This window comes from Sarcophilus harrisii, chromosome 4 (genome assembly GCF_902635505.1).
Source record: "Sarcophilus harrisii chromosome 4, mSarHar1.11, whole genome shotgun sequence".
Classification (NCBI taxonomy): Eukaryota; Metazoa; Chordata; class Mammalia; order Dasyuromorphia; family Dasyuridae; genus Sarcophilus; species Sarcophilus harrisii.
In genome coordinates, this window is record NC_045429.1 from 369,368,919 (window position 1) to 369,385,102 (window position 16,184).

A 16,184-nucleotide genomic window follows, 5' to 3' on the forward strand; every position below is an offset into this window, starting at 1 on the left:
TTTCCCACTATACCACATTTCCTCCAACTAGTATTCTCAGGCAATTAAAAAAGAATGTCTTCCATCTATTGAATTTGACTCAATATTTAGATATTCAATAAAACTTTAAAATACTTTTAAAAAGTGTAATTGCTGTCTCTGGAATATAATTATTCAAAGAAGAACATTATAGGGTATTAAAATTTTAAAAATTGAACGTTCAATATACCTTCCTTGTGTCCTTGGAGGTTTGGCCATGCATTTTCCTGATCAATAAAACTTAATGATTCCCCATTAATTTTAGGATAAAAAAACTTCTCTGTCATTAAAGGCCTTTCCAGCCTTACTCCAAATTACCTTTCCATTCTATTAGATTTTATTCTATTTACCCACTCTAAGTCCAGCAAAACAAATGTGGGTTTTTTGTTTTTTTTTTTTTTTTTGGGTTTTGTTTTGTTTTTTTAGCTATTACTTGCATGGACTATTCTATTGCCTTCTTGATGCTTTAGTACAGTGGTTCTCAAAGTGTGATTCAGTGAATCCTGGAGGGTCTCTGAAATCCTTTCAGAGGGTCTACAAATTCAAAATTAGTTTTTTTTCTAATATGATAAATATCTATTATAAACCATATAAACAAAAACTGGACAGATTCTCAATAGTTGTTAATACCATAAAGACACTGAGAAAAAGAGTTTGAGAACCACTGCTTTAGTACAATGAGTCCCACATGCCTAAATAGCACTCCCTCCTTATTCTTGCCTCTTGATTCCTTTTAAATTTATCTCAAATATCACCTCTTAAATTAATCAATCAATTAACAGACATATAATGAGTACCTTCTATGTGATTGGCACTGGGATAGATATAAGGGATATGAATACAGTGAAAGAAATACTCTACTCACAAGGAGCATATAACACTGTTCCCAGACCCTGAGCCACCAGTGTCTTCCCCACCAAAAAATAAATTGCCTAGGTTTTTTTTTTGTTTGTTTGTTTGTTAGTTTTTATTTTGTCTGTGTTTATGTATGCAATGTTTGCCTTCATGGAATATAAATTTCTTAAAGGCATGGACTGTTTCATTTTGTCTTTGTGTCCCTAGCATCTTCTAACACAATACCTACCATGTACATGTAGCAGGCATTTGTTGATCGATAGGAAAGGTATGGAACTATGGACAGAAAATATTACATTAGCTTTGCAATAGGGTTGCTTTATTGGTTGGTTTTGCTTGTGTTTTTTGTTACAAGGTGTAGCTTGATAGGAAAAATTTAGAAAATGAGAGAATAATTTCCAAAAATGGCTGTAAGGTAAAGACAAAATGCATTACTAAAATATCAATTTAAAAAAATAAAAAAGAATCTACCACTTTTTTTTGGAGAGAAAGTCTACCACATGAAGTTAAATATATATGTCTCAATGTTTTATTTCAAATTCAATGCATTCATTTTGCTTGATGTACCAATATATTGTTAGGGCAAGGAGAGAGAAGGAAATAAGCATTTATATAGCACCTACTTATTACTGTGCTAAACACATTACAAATATCTCATTCAAACCTCAAGATGAGCTTGGGAGGTAGGTGTTTTTAAATTATCTTCATTTTACAATCATTTTACAATGATTTGCCGAGCGTCACACAGATAGTGGATATCTAAGGCTGGATTTTAACTCAGATATTTCTGTCCCTAAGTCTAGCACTTTATTCAATGCAATTGGATAGAAGCCATACCTAGCTTCTCATAATAATTGCTAAAGGGCTTACTACATGCCAAGCACTATGCTAATCTCTTTATAAATGTTATCTTGTTGTATTACAACACAGGTAAAACTGACTTTTTTGCTGAAACATGACCACACACATATAAAAATAAATATTATACCTATACAAACATACATATATATAACATATATAAAATGGAAGTATCATGTATTGGTGAATACTGTGTCAGCAGTGAACTAACATTTATTAAGTGTATACTTTACACTAAGCCTTGTTCATGGCACTGGGGGTACAAAGAAAGACAAAAAATGGTCCCCATTCTCAAATGAGGGGACAACATGCAATTATGCCAAGAAAATATGTGGATATGGATATATACATACATACATGTGCACAATGCAATTTGTGTACATCATGACATATATGTATATATCCAGATGCATATATAGGTGTATATACACAGATATGTGCATGTATATATGTATACATATACATACATATGCATATGAGGGGAGAGAGAGAGTACTATCAAAAGGAAGACATTAAGGAAGAATGGGAGGGAAAAGTTTTTTTGCAGGTTAGCTGAGACTTAGAGAAATCCAGATTAGGGAGGAATCAGAAATGAGAAAAGAGAGTTCCAGGCAGGGGACCAGTCAATGCAAATGACCAGACTTGGAAATTGGAGTGTAGTGTGTGGCTATCAGTAGGGAGACCAGCTTTAGTGGATCAAAATATGTGAAAGGGAGGAAAATATGAGAAGCCTAAAATTAAGAAGGGGTCAGTTTATGAGAGGATATAATAACCAAACAAATGATTTATATGTAATCCTCCATATAATAGGGAGCCACTTGAGTTTATTGAATAGAAGAGTGACATGATCTGACCTAAACCTTTAAAAAATCAATTTGATAGATGAATAGATGTTGGAATGGAGTGAGGAAAGGCTAGGTGGTCTTAGAAGCAGAAATACCTAGTGAGACTAATTCCTGCCTCAGATACTTAGTTGCTATGGGACCCCAGCAAAGTCTCATAATAGCTTTGTACTTCCAGTTTTCGTATCTATAAAATGGTGGTAATACCTATCTCACAAAATTTTTCTTCATATGAGATTATATATACATATACGCAAACCTAACAGCACTTATATAAATGATAGCCATTATTGTTTTTCTTTATTATGTGACTTAAATGGAGTTTCTTGAACCAAGAAGCATTCAAAGCTTTGCTAATTGAATTAATGAGCCCTTTACATTTTACTGTTCTGTCTGTAGGATTAATACAATTCACAAAGAGAAGTCCTTTCTTTCTCTCTAAATCAGTTGATAATAATCTATAAAACAAAGCAAAATCTCTAATGCTTCCCCATCTATCAAACTTTGGAAACATCTTGGCTATATGAAAAGTCAAAATAGACTGTGCATCCAAATACTAGAGCATAAATATTATATGAAAGCTTTCAGAAGCAGTGACTCAAAGTTTTGAATGCTATAATCCAAGCCATATCCAGTTTTCTTCACATTCATCATTGGAAGAAAGGAGAACTGCATTAGATAGCATTACTGGATTGTGTCTGCCTTTAAAGACAGCTGTTGCAGAGATAGAAAATATTGTTTATATTTCTTTGATAATCAACAAAATTTCATATATATATTTTCCTACAGTGACAGTGGGGACAGTGAGGGAAGTTTGTTTGCTCTTCTGGTTTCCTTTATGAATCTGCAAAGAGCCAGTGGCAGTTACATTGTACTTAATCCTCTGTATTCAAATTCAGGGCATGGTCATAAAACTGTCATTTGGCAATAAGGTTTTAACAATTGGGAAAGATGACTAGCCTGTTCAGTTATATTAAGAATGAAGATCTTAATGGCAAAGCTGGAGGTTTTCTCAGTCATTTAATTCACCTTGCAGAGGAGAAACTGCTTTTGTGATAACTTCCTGTGTTGAATTGCTTATACATGGTCTCAGCTAGAATTTCCCCACAAATTCAAAGTCAATATCTCTCTTGACAATGGTAGGGGGAGCTAAGAATCTGATGGGACTAAAATATAGAACCCACATTAAATTATTTAGCCAAATGATACTGACGAGTCTATGATGCATGATCACAGTGCAGCTACTCAATAGCTATCTAAATCTAAAAAATAAAGTAGTGCAGATGAATAAGGATGTTCTGGTTTGACTATGACTATTTGGCCAGAACATTTGTGATTTGTATTTGTATTTTGAAAGTATTTTTAAGGCTCACCTTATGACTTTGGGTGAGCTCATGGCTCACACAATTGCCCAATTGCCATGGCTGACACAAAGATTAAATCTAAGTTCACAAAGTGCCTCTGACTCTGAAAGAGGGAACCAATTTTTTAATAGCAGTAGTTCTCAAAGTGTGGTCCAGAGAATTTGGGGGGAGGAGGGGGTGTCTCCAAAATCCTTTCACACAATTTACAAATTCAAAATTAGCTTTTATTTCTAATATGGTAATTATCTATAATATAATCCACATAAGCAAAAACTCTTAGGACAGATTCTCACTAATTTTTAAAAGTATAAAGGGATACTGAGAACAGAAGTTTAGCAACCACTGCTTTAGAGAACAGGTGACTAGAAGATGAGACAAATCCATGATTTGATGCTAGTTTTCTGATGAGTGGTTTTAGAAAGCCATTTAATATTCTGGTGTCTCTGTTTCCTCACTGATAAAAAAGGGCGGGTGATATAAAGATAACTTGGCCCCTCGAGTCCAACCTTCAAAAATTATCAAATTAATCATAAGCCAATTGATGTGTTTGCAACAAAAAAGTTTTCATTTCAGTTCTCTACTTAAAATTTTCCAATGACTTCTTCCTTTCTACAAGATAAATTTCAAACTCTTTTGTGTCATTGTTTATTCTTTCTTATAGTTTAATTGCAGGAGGAGACAACAAGTAGATTGAGTATAGTGACAATTATATATCATTCTTTTATTGTCTACTCCACAAGCAATGGCTGATTTCTGCTTTAAAACAATTCCCCATTTCTGAGGAAAGAGGCCAGTATGACAAGCCAACAAAATGGTACACAGTGGACCATGGTCAACCCATGCACTTAGTAATATAAATTTCAGTAGTTTCTATGTCTTAAAATATATTTCATGTTTTTTCCCCCTCTATCACCTGTTTAAGGATGTAGAGATCATCATATCATCATTATCAGTTTATGCAAAAATCAAGGCTTATTGCACTTTGAAAGAAATTAGCTTTCCAAAAATCTGACTTTCCAATTCAAGGAAGCTAGGGAGGAGTTCAAGACTATTAGAGTATTCAGAAACCAACAGTCACAAGGCAGATGAAGAGGATATGGTTTTGCATGGAATTCAAATGTTTTCTCCTGAGCATGAACAGAACAGATGGCATTGCTTTAAGTGCTTCTCCAGCAGTGTCTGGGGAGGAGTCTATCTATATAAGCAGATTTCTGCCATTTTAATGACTATGATTCTGCTCCTGTGATTTATGTTACCATAGGAGACAAGAAGCATATCATGTATATTTGTTTACTCAAACAAATCACTAAATTTATAGAACATTCTATTATGCCCTCCAAATCTTCTTTTACAAATGTTTGAAGAATAATTTCATAAACTTACATTGTTAATCTCTAGAAGTAAATCATATAGGGAACATATGTGCTCCCAAAGAAACAGCTTATACCTTTGAGAGCAAGGATATATTACCTCTGAAAAAAATAATTTTTGAAGTATGAGGAAAAGCTTTGTAGGTGCCACTATTTCCTAGAAAAGCTGAGACCACACCCTTTCAAATTATCCAGGAGAAAAATTAGAGAGCCAAATAGTAACTGAACTTCCAATACTTGGCACATAAATAATGGAGCATAATATAATTACTTATATGTGCTCAGAAAATGTTAAATAATAATAGAGCTGTTACAAAGTGTTCTTCAAGGTTATTTTCAGTCTTACTTGCTAATGTTTAAATATTCTGTGTTCTGATATTTTGGGTTCTAAATGCGTTTTGACTCCAAACATTCTAAAGTCTACCATACTAGGTCCTACTGTTACTTCCAGTGCTCATATTTTATGTTCTAAAGTCCTTCCTAATTTTAACATAGTCTAAGATCCCTCCTTTCTCTGACTTTCTATGCTCTAATATTTTATATTTCATTTGTTAATTTATCTACAGAGTAAAATATTGTAGTGAAAAGAGTGCTGGACTTGGGAATCAGGAAGATCTGAGTTAAAATCTTGCCTCTCACACTTGTCAGTTATGTGACTCTGAGCTAGTCATTTAACCTTTCTGAACCTCAGTTTGCTGATGTGCAAAATCAGAATAGTGGAATCTATTTCATAGGATTTGGGGGTAACTCAAATGAGAAGACACATTAAGCACTGTGTAGATTTACAAATGCTATATAGATGAGCAGGATCTTTTCAGTAAAAACCTGGAAATATTTACTTGAAGTGATGCAAAGTGAAATGAGCAGAATCTGGAGAACATCATGGAAAACTCGGGGAAAGGAATAAAATACAACACATTTGACTTTCAGGCAAAGTGGAGCCCCAGTAAGCATGATTATGTTGGGGAACAAAAGAAATATTCTAAATCCCAGATAAATTAGATTACATTGATAAGTGTCAAGAGCACATCAACAAAGAGGAAATGCAAAGGGAAATTATAGGAGACTAAAGGGAAAAATGACAATAGAAAGGAATATAAAGGTGGAAATAGTGGTAAAGAAACTAGAAAGATTCTTACTGTCACACTGTCCAACCATTGCAATAAGAGTGGCAGCAAATGTGTCACTAAAATAGGGCAATGGCAAATTAGGAGATAGCTGGAGGGTGGGGTTCACTGGATACAGAACTTCAGTCATTGTGGGATGTGATCCTTGCAGATAGGTCTTCAAAAGATATGCAGCTTTTCTTTATTATCTTATCTCTATTATCTCTGTGATCCCATTTGTTTCTATCCCCTCAGACCTAAACGTGCTGTAAGGGAAAATTCTGAGGAAAGGAAAGAAAGAGCATAGGATTGGGAATCAAAGGACCTGGATTTAAATCTTGTTTGTGCTACTTGCTAGTTGTGGGACTTTGGACAAGTTACTCAACAAATCTGGACCTGTTTCTTTACCTATAAAATGAAGGCTTTAGACTAAATGCCTTCAAAGGTCCCTTCCAGCTCTAAAGTCTCTTGTCCCTTAAATATTTCATGAACGATCAATCCAATGCACCAAATTCTTTCCTCTAAGGAAAGGGTTTTTACCTTAGGATCTATGAATTCTGTTCTGTCTCTGTGTCACTCTCTGACCTTGTACCTCTGGGTCTCTTTGTGTCTCTTGTTCTCCTCTCTAGCTTTGGTCTCTCTGACTCTCTCCTCTCTCCTCTTTCTCTGTCTCTTCCTATCTCACTCTCTCTTTCTCTGTCTCCCTCTTGGTCTCAGTCTCTTTCTTTCTTTTTCTCTCTGTCTCTGTATCTCTCTGCCTCCCCCCCGCCTCCACTTCTCTTTCTCTCTGTCTACCTCTCCCTCTCTGTCCACCACCCCCCACCCCTTTCTGTCTCCATCTACACACACACACACACACACACACACACACACACACACACATTGATGTCCTTTGGTGTATCTAATTTTGTTCATTTAAAAACATTACTCATAAACTTATCAGCCTGCCAAAGGGGTTCATAGCACACACACATACACAAAAAAAAGCTTAAGAAGTCCTCCTCTAAGATAACTGTAAAAGTCTCTTACTCTATGACCAATCCACTTAACTTTTATGATCACTGGATCAAACATTTATTTTTTAAATTATATCACTTTTGGTCTCTTCTTGCACACAAATGTGTATATGCTTTTTATCTTATAGCATATCACACTCACATAAATGCAAAATATTTTGTTATTCTGTAAACTGATTAAACCCTCTATGGAAAGCTATTATCTCTCTTGGTATCAGAATTGTGGCAGCCTTGCCTTTGGCTTCATGTCACATGCTTTCTGAAGAGCTGGAAGAAACTGTGGTTCCCCCCTCCTAGAACTGTGTTCTTTGATAGAACTCTGGTGTGCTTAAGGCTTAATCTGCCTCCAATTCTAGTAAAACTCTCCAGTAAATTCTCAGATGGGGCATAATGATAATGGCATTTATCTTATTCTAGTTAATTTTTAGAAACTCCCTTTTTGCAAAACTAATCTTTCTCCTATCCCTCAAATGTGAGATTGTATAAGAGGAATTACATGAACCTTTTACTAGTGATCTATATACCCCCATTCCATAATCTTACCAGTGATAAGACAGTTGCTAGAGGAGACTCTAAGTGAACCCAGACTTCTAGTGCCTGGTGTCTTCAACCAACATAGATCTCACTCCACTATTTACTCAGTACAAGAGAGCAAACATTTATTAATCTCTTACTATTTGCCAGGTACTGTGTCAAATACTGGATTTGTGCAAGATCACCCAGGTCACAAGGAGCAGAACTTAGATTTAGATGCAGATTCTGTGGTTAAAATCCTGTCATCTTTGCACTATAACATACCAGGAAAATGCTGATTGGTATTATTAAAGTATGGCAAATACAATTTAACCACTTTCCTATCATTCTGGAACTCAATGGTCAAATGAAACTTTGGGGAAAATGAAGTGTATTCCTTCAATCCTACCTTTTCTCCCCACTAACAGAAAAAAAAATTACATTGAGAAAATTTCCACATTTTAGCTTTCCATTATTCATTTTATTGCGATTATTTCCCCTGATGGAGACCATAACACAACTATGCCTTAGCAAGATAGTTTGTAAAATATACTTTTACTTGTGGCCAGTATAATATGTGTGCTTACATGTGTGTGTGCATATATTTGTATACATATATAAACACTCATATACAACAATTATTTGTATATATACACATGTATATATAGAAATATATACACATATCCTTGTAGATAAACACATGCATATACACATACATCACCTACCAATAACTTAGAATTCCTCTATAAACTTAGGTTGATCCTTGGATAACAGTCACAAGGCATGTATTTGAAACTTGTTCAGCTTAACAGAACCATCACAACAACTGTCTACTGCCATAGGCTTTAAGAAGCCAGGGTCATCTCCATATCAAGTTGATTGAAAGGGGCAGCTAGTTGGCATGGTGGATAGAGTGCTAGGACTGAGCCAGAAAGACTCATCTTCCTGAGTTCAATCTGACATCAGATAACCATGTGATCCTGAGCAACTCACTAGACCCTGTTTACCTCAGTTTCTTCATATATAAAATAAATTGGAGAAGAAAATGGCCAACTATTCCAGTATCTTTGCCAAGAAAATCCCAAAAGGGATCATGAACAATAGAAAATTATATATAAATGTTATATACACACACATATATATGTATATATAATAAAGAATCTTACTTTCAAGTGATGGTTTTGAAATGATATGACCTTTTCAAAGCTGTCATTCTTCAGCTGAACTGAACTCACAGTAATTCCCCTATCCTGCCCTGCTTTTTCCCATTTCTATGTAACATTTATCTATCTCTAGAAAAGACTCGCATCATATCTTTGCTGATAAAAAGATATCCATTCCTTCAAGATCTTGCTTTAGTTATCAACTCATCTTTGAGTTCTTTCTTGACTCCCCACACTGTAGGAAAGCTAAGCCTCCTCACAGTTCATGCCTCTGTTTGATGTTTCTTTATGCATGTTCTGAACTTAGATTTATATTATATTTACATTTAATTACCCTACCAAATTTTAAATTTCACAAAGACAGGAACTATATTGTCTTTTATTTTTGTGTCTCTGGTATATAGGGAAAAGGGTAACAATTTCTTCACCTGTGAATGAGTGTTGTGGTTTGGAAGAACTAGCCCCTACATCTCTTCCAGTTTTAAATTTATGTCTCTTCCAGTTCTAAATTTATATTCCTATGATCCTAAGAACCACATAATAGATGTTTAATAAATGCTCACTGGATCAAATCATTTCATAAAATAGACATAAATATGCATAGTTTATCGTTTGTAATTTTGGATAATCCACATTTTGAAAACCATAACAAATTAGTCATTTCCAAATACTCAAACACAAACCATTTCCATTTTATGAACAAGCTATGCTCAAGGCACATTTCTAAGTTAGCTGTTATGATCTTTTTATGCCTTTTCTCTCAGAAACAATGCCATCAATGATACTTAGCTTCCTGAGTGAGTACTTACTACTAAATAACTTAATCACTATTTACAACAATGTTGCCATGGGAAATCTTCACTAAAAGCTTCCTCCAATTCCTCATCAGTGTATGGATGTAGGTCTTTTTCCTTTAAGACTATACCAACAAAACTCCATTAATTTCTATCAATCAAACTGTAAATGTTTTGAGCATGGAACCAGTGATGGACTGCATATCTGCTGTCATTGAACAAACCATAGTTTAAAAAAGCTCCTCACTAGGCTGATGAAGCCTTTTGTGATTGAAACTCAGAAAGATATTTCCTCTTTTCAAGTTTTGCAAACTCTCTCCCTTTTCTGTGATTTTTTTTCCCAAAAATCATTGCTAGTGGTTTTGCTGCATTTATCCATTTCCCCCCACTTCTCTAGAATATAATCCATCTAGAAGGTGGCTCTTTTCAACAATGAAATGATCCAAATCAGTTCCAATTGTTCAGTAATGAAGAGAACCAGCTATACCCTTTTAAAGAACTATGGGAAATGAGTGTGGACCGCAACATAGCATTTCCATTCCTTCTGTTGTCTCCTTGCATTTTTGTTTTCTTTCTCAAGTTATTTTTGCCTTTTTTATAAATCAGATTTTTCTTGTGCAGCAAGATAATTGTATAAATATGTATACATATATTATATTTAACATAAACTTTAAGATATTTATCATGTATTGGACTACCTGCCATCTAGGGGAGGGGGTGGGGGAAGGAGGGGGAAAGTTAGAATAGAAGGTTTTGCAAGGGTCAACATTGAAAAATTACCCATGTATATATCTTGTCAATAAAAAGCTATAATAATAATAAAAATGAATGTAGTTCATCTAGACCTAGTGACTTTACTTTATTAAGGGTATTTACATCCTCTTTTAATATGTCCTTACTTGTCTTAGGTATTATCTCCCTATTAGTCATTTTCATTTTGTCCTTAACAGTCCAGAGATTATTTTCCTGGGCAGATAACAAAACAGAAATAAACTATGGATCAAGCAGTTCTATTTTCTCTTTATCGCCAATTAGTATTATCTCATCTACCATTAAAATTGTCTATTTCTTTTTTAATTTTTCTGTTTTTTTAAACAAATTTGAAAAGAATTGATTCATTTCTGGATGCCATAAGAGGATCATAAGAAGGACATTGATCATTTAGATAATATCCAGAAGAAAGAGATAAGGATAAGGAGCTGGGAATCCATTTCTTTTGAGGACCAGTGAAAAGAACTAAAGATTTTAGCCTGAAGAAGAGAAGGCTCAACGAGAATATAAGAGCTATTTTAAGTAACTAAAAGACTATCATGTGAAAGAGGGACTACATTTGTTTGATTTGGTCCCAGATTGAAACAGTATAAATGGTTGTCGGTTGTTTTTTCAATATGGCCAACTCTTTTTGACTCTATTTCAAGTTTCCTTGGCAATAATATTGGAAGGATTTACTATTTTTTTCCAGTTCATTTTACAGATGAATAAACTGAGACAAACAAGGTTAAGTGACTTGTCCAGTGTCACATAGTTAGAAAGTGTTTGAGGCCAGATTTAAACTAAGAATGATGAGTATTTCTGACTCTTTTACTCTTGTCCTTGTACTACATAGGTGCCCTAGTATGAATAGATGAAAGTTGAAAAAAAAAAAGGTAAATTTAGATTTGATTTCAGTAAAAGTTTCCTAACACCTAGAGTAATTCAAAAGTAAAATAGGCTGTCCTGAGAGGTGATAGGGAGAACCTTTGGGAACTTCAAGCACATACTGGATTATCATTTGTCAAGTACATTGTAGGGATGGTTTATTTTCATTTATGGGTTCACCTATGATTATCAAGATCCCTTTCAACTCCCAAATTCTGAGATTCTAGAATTTGTCTTTTAGTTTCATTTGGGGGTAAGATTCTGGAATTATTCCTGCAAATTCTATTTTAAATCCATGTTATTGATTTTTTAATGTCATTTCTCAATAATAAACTTCACCCCTAACACACATAGAATTCTTTGGTATAAAAAAGTAACATGTTTTGACAATTCAAACATATTGGCTATGCCCAGCAACAAACATCCCACTCCACCTATATGGTTCACTACTTATATTTTCCAGTTTTGGAAGATGCTCAAAATTTCTAGCTGATTTATAACTAATATAAATCCAAAATACCCTCTTTTTATTCCTCAATCTTAATTTTCTTTATAGGAAAAAAAAGGCACAAGGATTAACACTTAAAAACTAATTAACATGTTCATCCTATGCTACAGTCTCCTCACATCACTTTCATAGCTAGAATAAGTTTCGTATCCCCCAGAAAAGTAAAGTCTAATAAATTTCAGATTAATTCTTCACTTACCGAGCATTAGAAAGACAATCACAATTTGATGGTGGACGGAGTAATTCTCCTTCCTTCTGATTCCCAGACTTCAAATAACAGGACCGGATTTCCCCTTAAAAACATCAAAATATACAAAACAAAATTGCATATAAATCTATTAAAATTCACCTTTTTGCTTCAAAGTCATAGGAAAAACATTTAAAATTATTTTCTAATATTAAAGATGGCAACTGAGGTACATTTCTTCAGTCTACCTAAAGAAGGAATAAATGTCAGGATCGTTTGTAAAGGTTTGAAAGAAATATACTTGTCTTTTTTAAAAATCATTTCCCTATTAAAAATGCTAAGTAAATATTCAATCTTATAACATATTTAAACTGTAATTACCCTGTTCATATTCTATATGTATTCCATATAATGTCAATACCATAAAAGATTATATATAACACCAAAAATGCAGTGTATACATAAAATCTTGATAACTTTTAAAATTAATCGAAGGTATTTCAATAAAAATAATTAGAGATGGGATACTGTCATAATTTGGTTGGTCTGTATTCTTTGTTAACAATAATAATAGAGAATGGAACTCTATTTTCACATATATTTTACTCAGAAAGGTTTACTCAGAAAGAATCATGGATTGATTTGTCCCAGACAAAAATCAGTTCACTTTTTATATATAAAATATCTCAAATCATTTTATTTAGGTAAAAAAGGAAATAAAAGATCTATGAATAATTTATGCAAGTGAAATAGGGTAAGTGGTACATGTCTATAAGCTGTCAGGGATGTTTCATGAAGAAACATATTCTAAAGAATTGGTGAAATATATGTATATGTATGTATATCAGCCCTCATTAAATGTTTTGAGATGATTTTTGAGATCGTTTCTTTAAGCATGTAAGCCAAAACCACTTCCTTAAATTATCTATAATCTGAGGTTCCATTCAAGAAAGTAGCATAAATGCAATTGTAAACTGCTGGTGGAGGAGGAGAAACAAAGGGAAGTATGCGATTTTTAGCTTGTCAGTTGTCTTCCTTGTGTTATCATTTGTAAAAATCCCTAAAGTCTCTTTCAGATCTGATAATCGATGGCTCTAAATATATGATCATTTTAGTGCTATCTATTCTATCCAGGCACTAGAATATGACATATTTTAAGCAGTCAATGATATTTCTCATAAAAACATAGCATTGTAATGGCATGCTTTTGGCTCACTGTATCTGTTCATGAAAAGGCCAGGAAAGTGTAATGGGGAGAAGCAGTAAATTTGCCTCCTGGTCTTAAATAATCTTTGTTTTCCATGTATCCTTCCTTCACGAACTATTCTACATAGAAAAACAGGAGAGATAGGGTTTGAAAGCTGGAGAACATCAAACCTCAGAGGTATTTGTAGTTCGTATGATTGTAGGATAATATAGTTGACCTAGGACAGAATTTAGAGACCATCAAATTTAATGCCAGCATTTTAGAGATGAAACATCTGAGAAAGAGTAAATAAATGACTTCCTAGAATAACAAAGCTAAAGAAATATTTGAAATTAAGACTTTCTGACTCAAAGGCCAACCCTTGCCTGATATATAATCTATCCTTCAGAAATTAAAACTGAAAAAATATGAAATGCTTACTCTAAACTAGGTTGAAATCTCTCACAGAGAGAGAAGTCCAAAAAAAGACTGAAATTTGAGGGCATTGGCTATCTGGGAAGATTCTCCTCTTTGGGTTAAAATGCTGTCCTGAGGCTTCCTACGGAAGAGTAAAAAGACTTCCATTGCCTTAGACCTGCCTCTGAGGGAACAAGACAGGAAACTGTGAAACTCCAGCACAGAAATATTTTATTTCTGGTCCAAGGACAATGTTTCTACTTTTGCTTTAAAAAGTTTAAAAAAAGTTTAAATTGAAGAATAATGGTAATACCCATACTTTATGGAAGTAATCATCTGATTGAAAGAAACACAAAGACTGAAGATTTCAGCTTATATAGAAACTGGAGGCATTGGGGCATCCATTAAAGCAGTGTTTGTCAAAGATTATTGTTAGAAAATCCAACAGCAAGAGATACAAAGAAAAATTCCATTTAAAATAACTGTCTATAGTACAAAATATTTGGGAATCTCTCTGCCAAGGGAAAGTAAGGAATTAAATGGGCAAAACTACAAAACACTTTCCACACAAATAAACTCAAATCTAAACAATTGGAAAAATATTAAGTACTCTTGGATAGGTCAAGCGAATATAATAAAGATGACAATACTACCTAAATTAATCTATTTATTTAATGCTATACCAATCAGACTCCCAAGAAACTATTTTAATGACCTAGAAAAAATAACAAAATTCATTTGGAAAAATAAAAAGTCAAGAATTTCAAGGGAGCTAATAAAAAAAAAATCAAATGAAGGTGTCCTAGCTGTACCTGATCTAAAACTATATTATAAAGCAGCAGTCATCAAAACCATTTGGTATTGGCTAAGAAATAGATTAGTTGATCAATGGAATAAGTTAGGTTCACAGGACAAAATAGTCAATAACTATAGCAATCTAGTGTTTGACAACCCAAAGATCACAACTTTTGGGAAAAGAATGCATTATTTGACAAAAACTACTGGAAAAAATTGAAAATTGGTATGGCAGAAACAAGGCATTGACCCACACTTAACACTGTAAACCAAAATAAGATCAAAATGGGTTCATCATTTAGGCATAAAGAATGAGATTATAAATAAATTAGAAGAACATAGGATAATTTATCTCTCAGACCTGTGGAGGAGGAAGGAATTTGTGACCAAAGAACAACTAGAGATCATTACTGATCACAAAGTAGAAAATTTTGATTATATCAACTTAAAAAGCTTTTGTACAAACAAAACTAATACAGACAAGATTAGAAGAGAAGCAACAAACTGGACAACATTTTTACAGTTCAAGGTTCTGATAAAGGCCTCATTTCCAAAATAAATAGAGAATTGATTCTAATTTATAAGAAATCAAGCCATTCTCCAATTGATAAATGGTCAAAGGATATGAACAGACAATTTTCAGATGATGAAATTGAAACTATTTCTACCCATATTAAAAGGTGTTCCATATTATTATTGATCAGAGAAATGCAAATTAAGACAACTGAGATACCACTACACACCTCTCAGATTGGCTAAGATGATAGGAAAAGATAATGCCTAATGTTGCAGGGGATGGGGGGAAACTGGGACACTGATGCATTGTTGGAGTTGTGAACAGATCCAACCATTCTGGAGAGCAATTTGGAACTATGCTCAAAAAGTTATCAAACTGTGCATATCCTTTGACTCAGCAGTGTTTCTACTGGGCTTATATCCCAAAGAAATATTAAAGGGAAAGGGACCTGTATGTACAAAAATGTTTGTGGCAGCCCATTTCTTACTGGCTAGAAACTGGAAAATGAATGGATGCCCTTCAATTGGAGAATGGTTGGGTAAATTGTGATATATGAATGTTATGGAATATTATTGTTCTGTAAGAAATGACCAGCAGGATGAATACAGAGAGGCTTGGAGAGACTTACATGAACTGATGCTAAGTGAAATGAGCAAAACCAGGAGATCATTATACACTTCAATAACAATATTATATAAGGATCAATTCTGATTGACGTGGCTCTCTTCAACAATGAGAGGATCCAAATTGATTCCAATTGATCAGTAATGAACAGAACAAGCTACACCCAGCGAAAGAACACTGGGAAATGAGTGTGGATCCCAACATAGCATTTATACTCTTTCTGTTATTGTTTGCTTGCATTTTTGTTTTTCTTCCCAGGTTATTTTTACCTTCTTTCTAAATCCGATTTTTCTTGTGTAGCAAGACAACTGTATAAATTTGTATACATATATTGAATTTAACATATACTTTAACATATTTAACATGTATGGGACTACCTGCCATTTAGGGGAGGGGGTAGAGGGAAGAGCAAA

At 33.8% G+C, this 16,184-nt stretch overlaps 1 protein-coding gene across 4 annotated transcripts in view; it reads right to left on the minus strand.

Annotated features, from left to right (window-relative positions):
• PCNX2 (pecanex 2) overlaps positions 1 to 16,184 on the minus strand; it is a 357,972-nt gene that overhangs the window by 292,546 nt on the left and 49,242 nt on the right. For all 4 annotated transcript variants that reach the window (XM_031966919.1, XM_031966916.1, XM_031966917.1 and 1 more), the window contains exon 8: positions 12,245 to 12,338. In XM_031966919.1, coding sequence (XP_031822779.1) covers positions 12,245 to 12,338 — 94 coding nt within the window. The remainder of the gene's footprint in view (positions 1 to 12,244; positions 12,339 to 16,184) is intronic.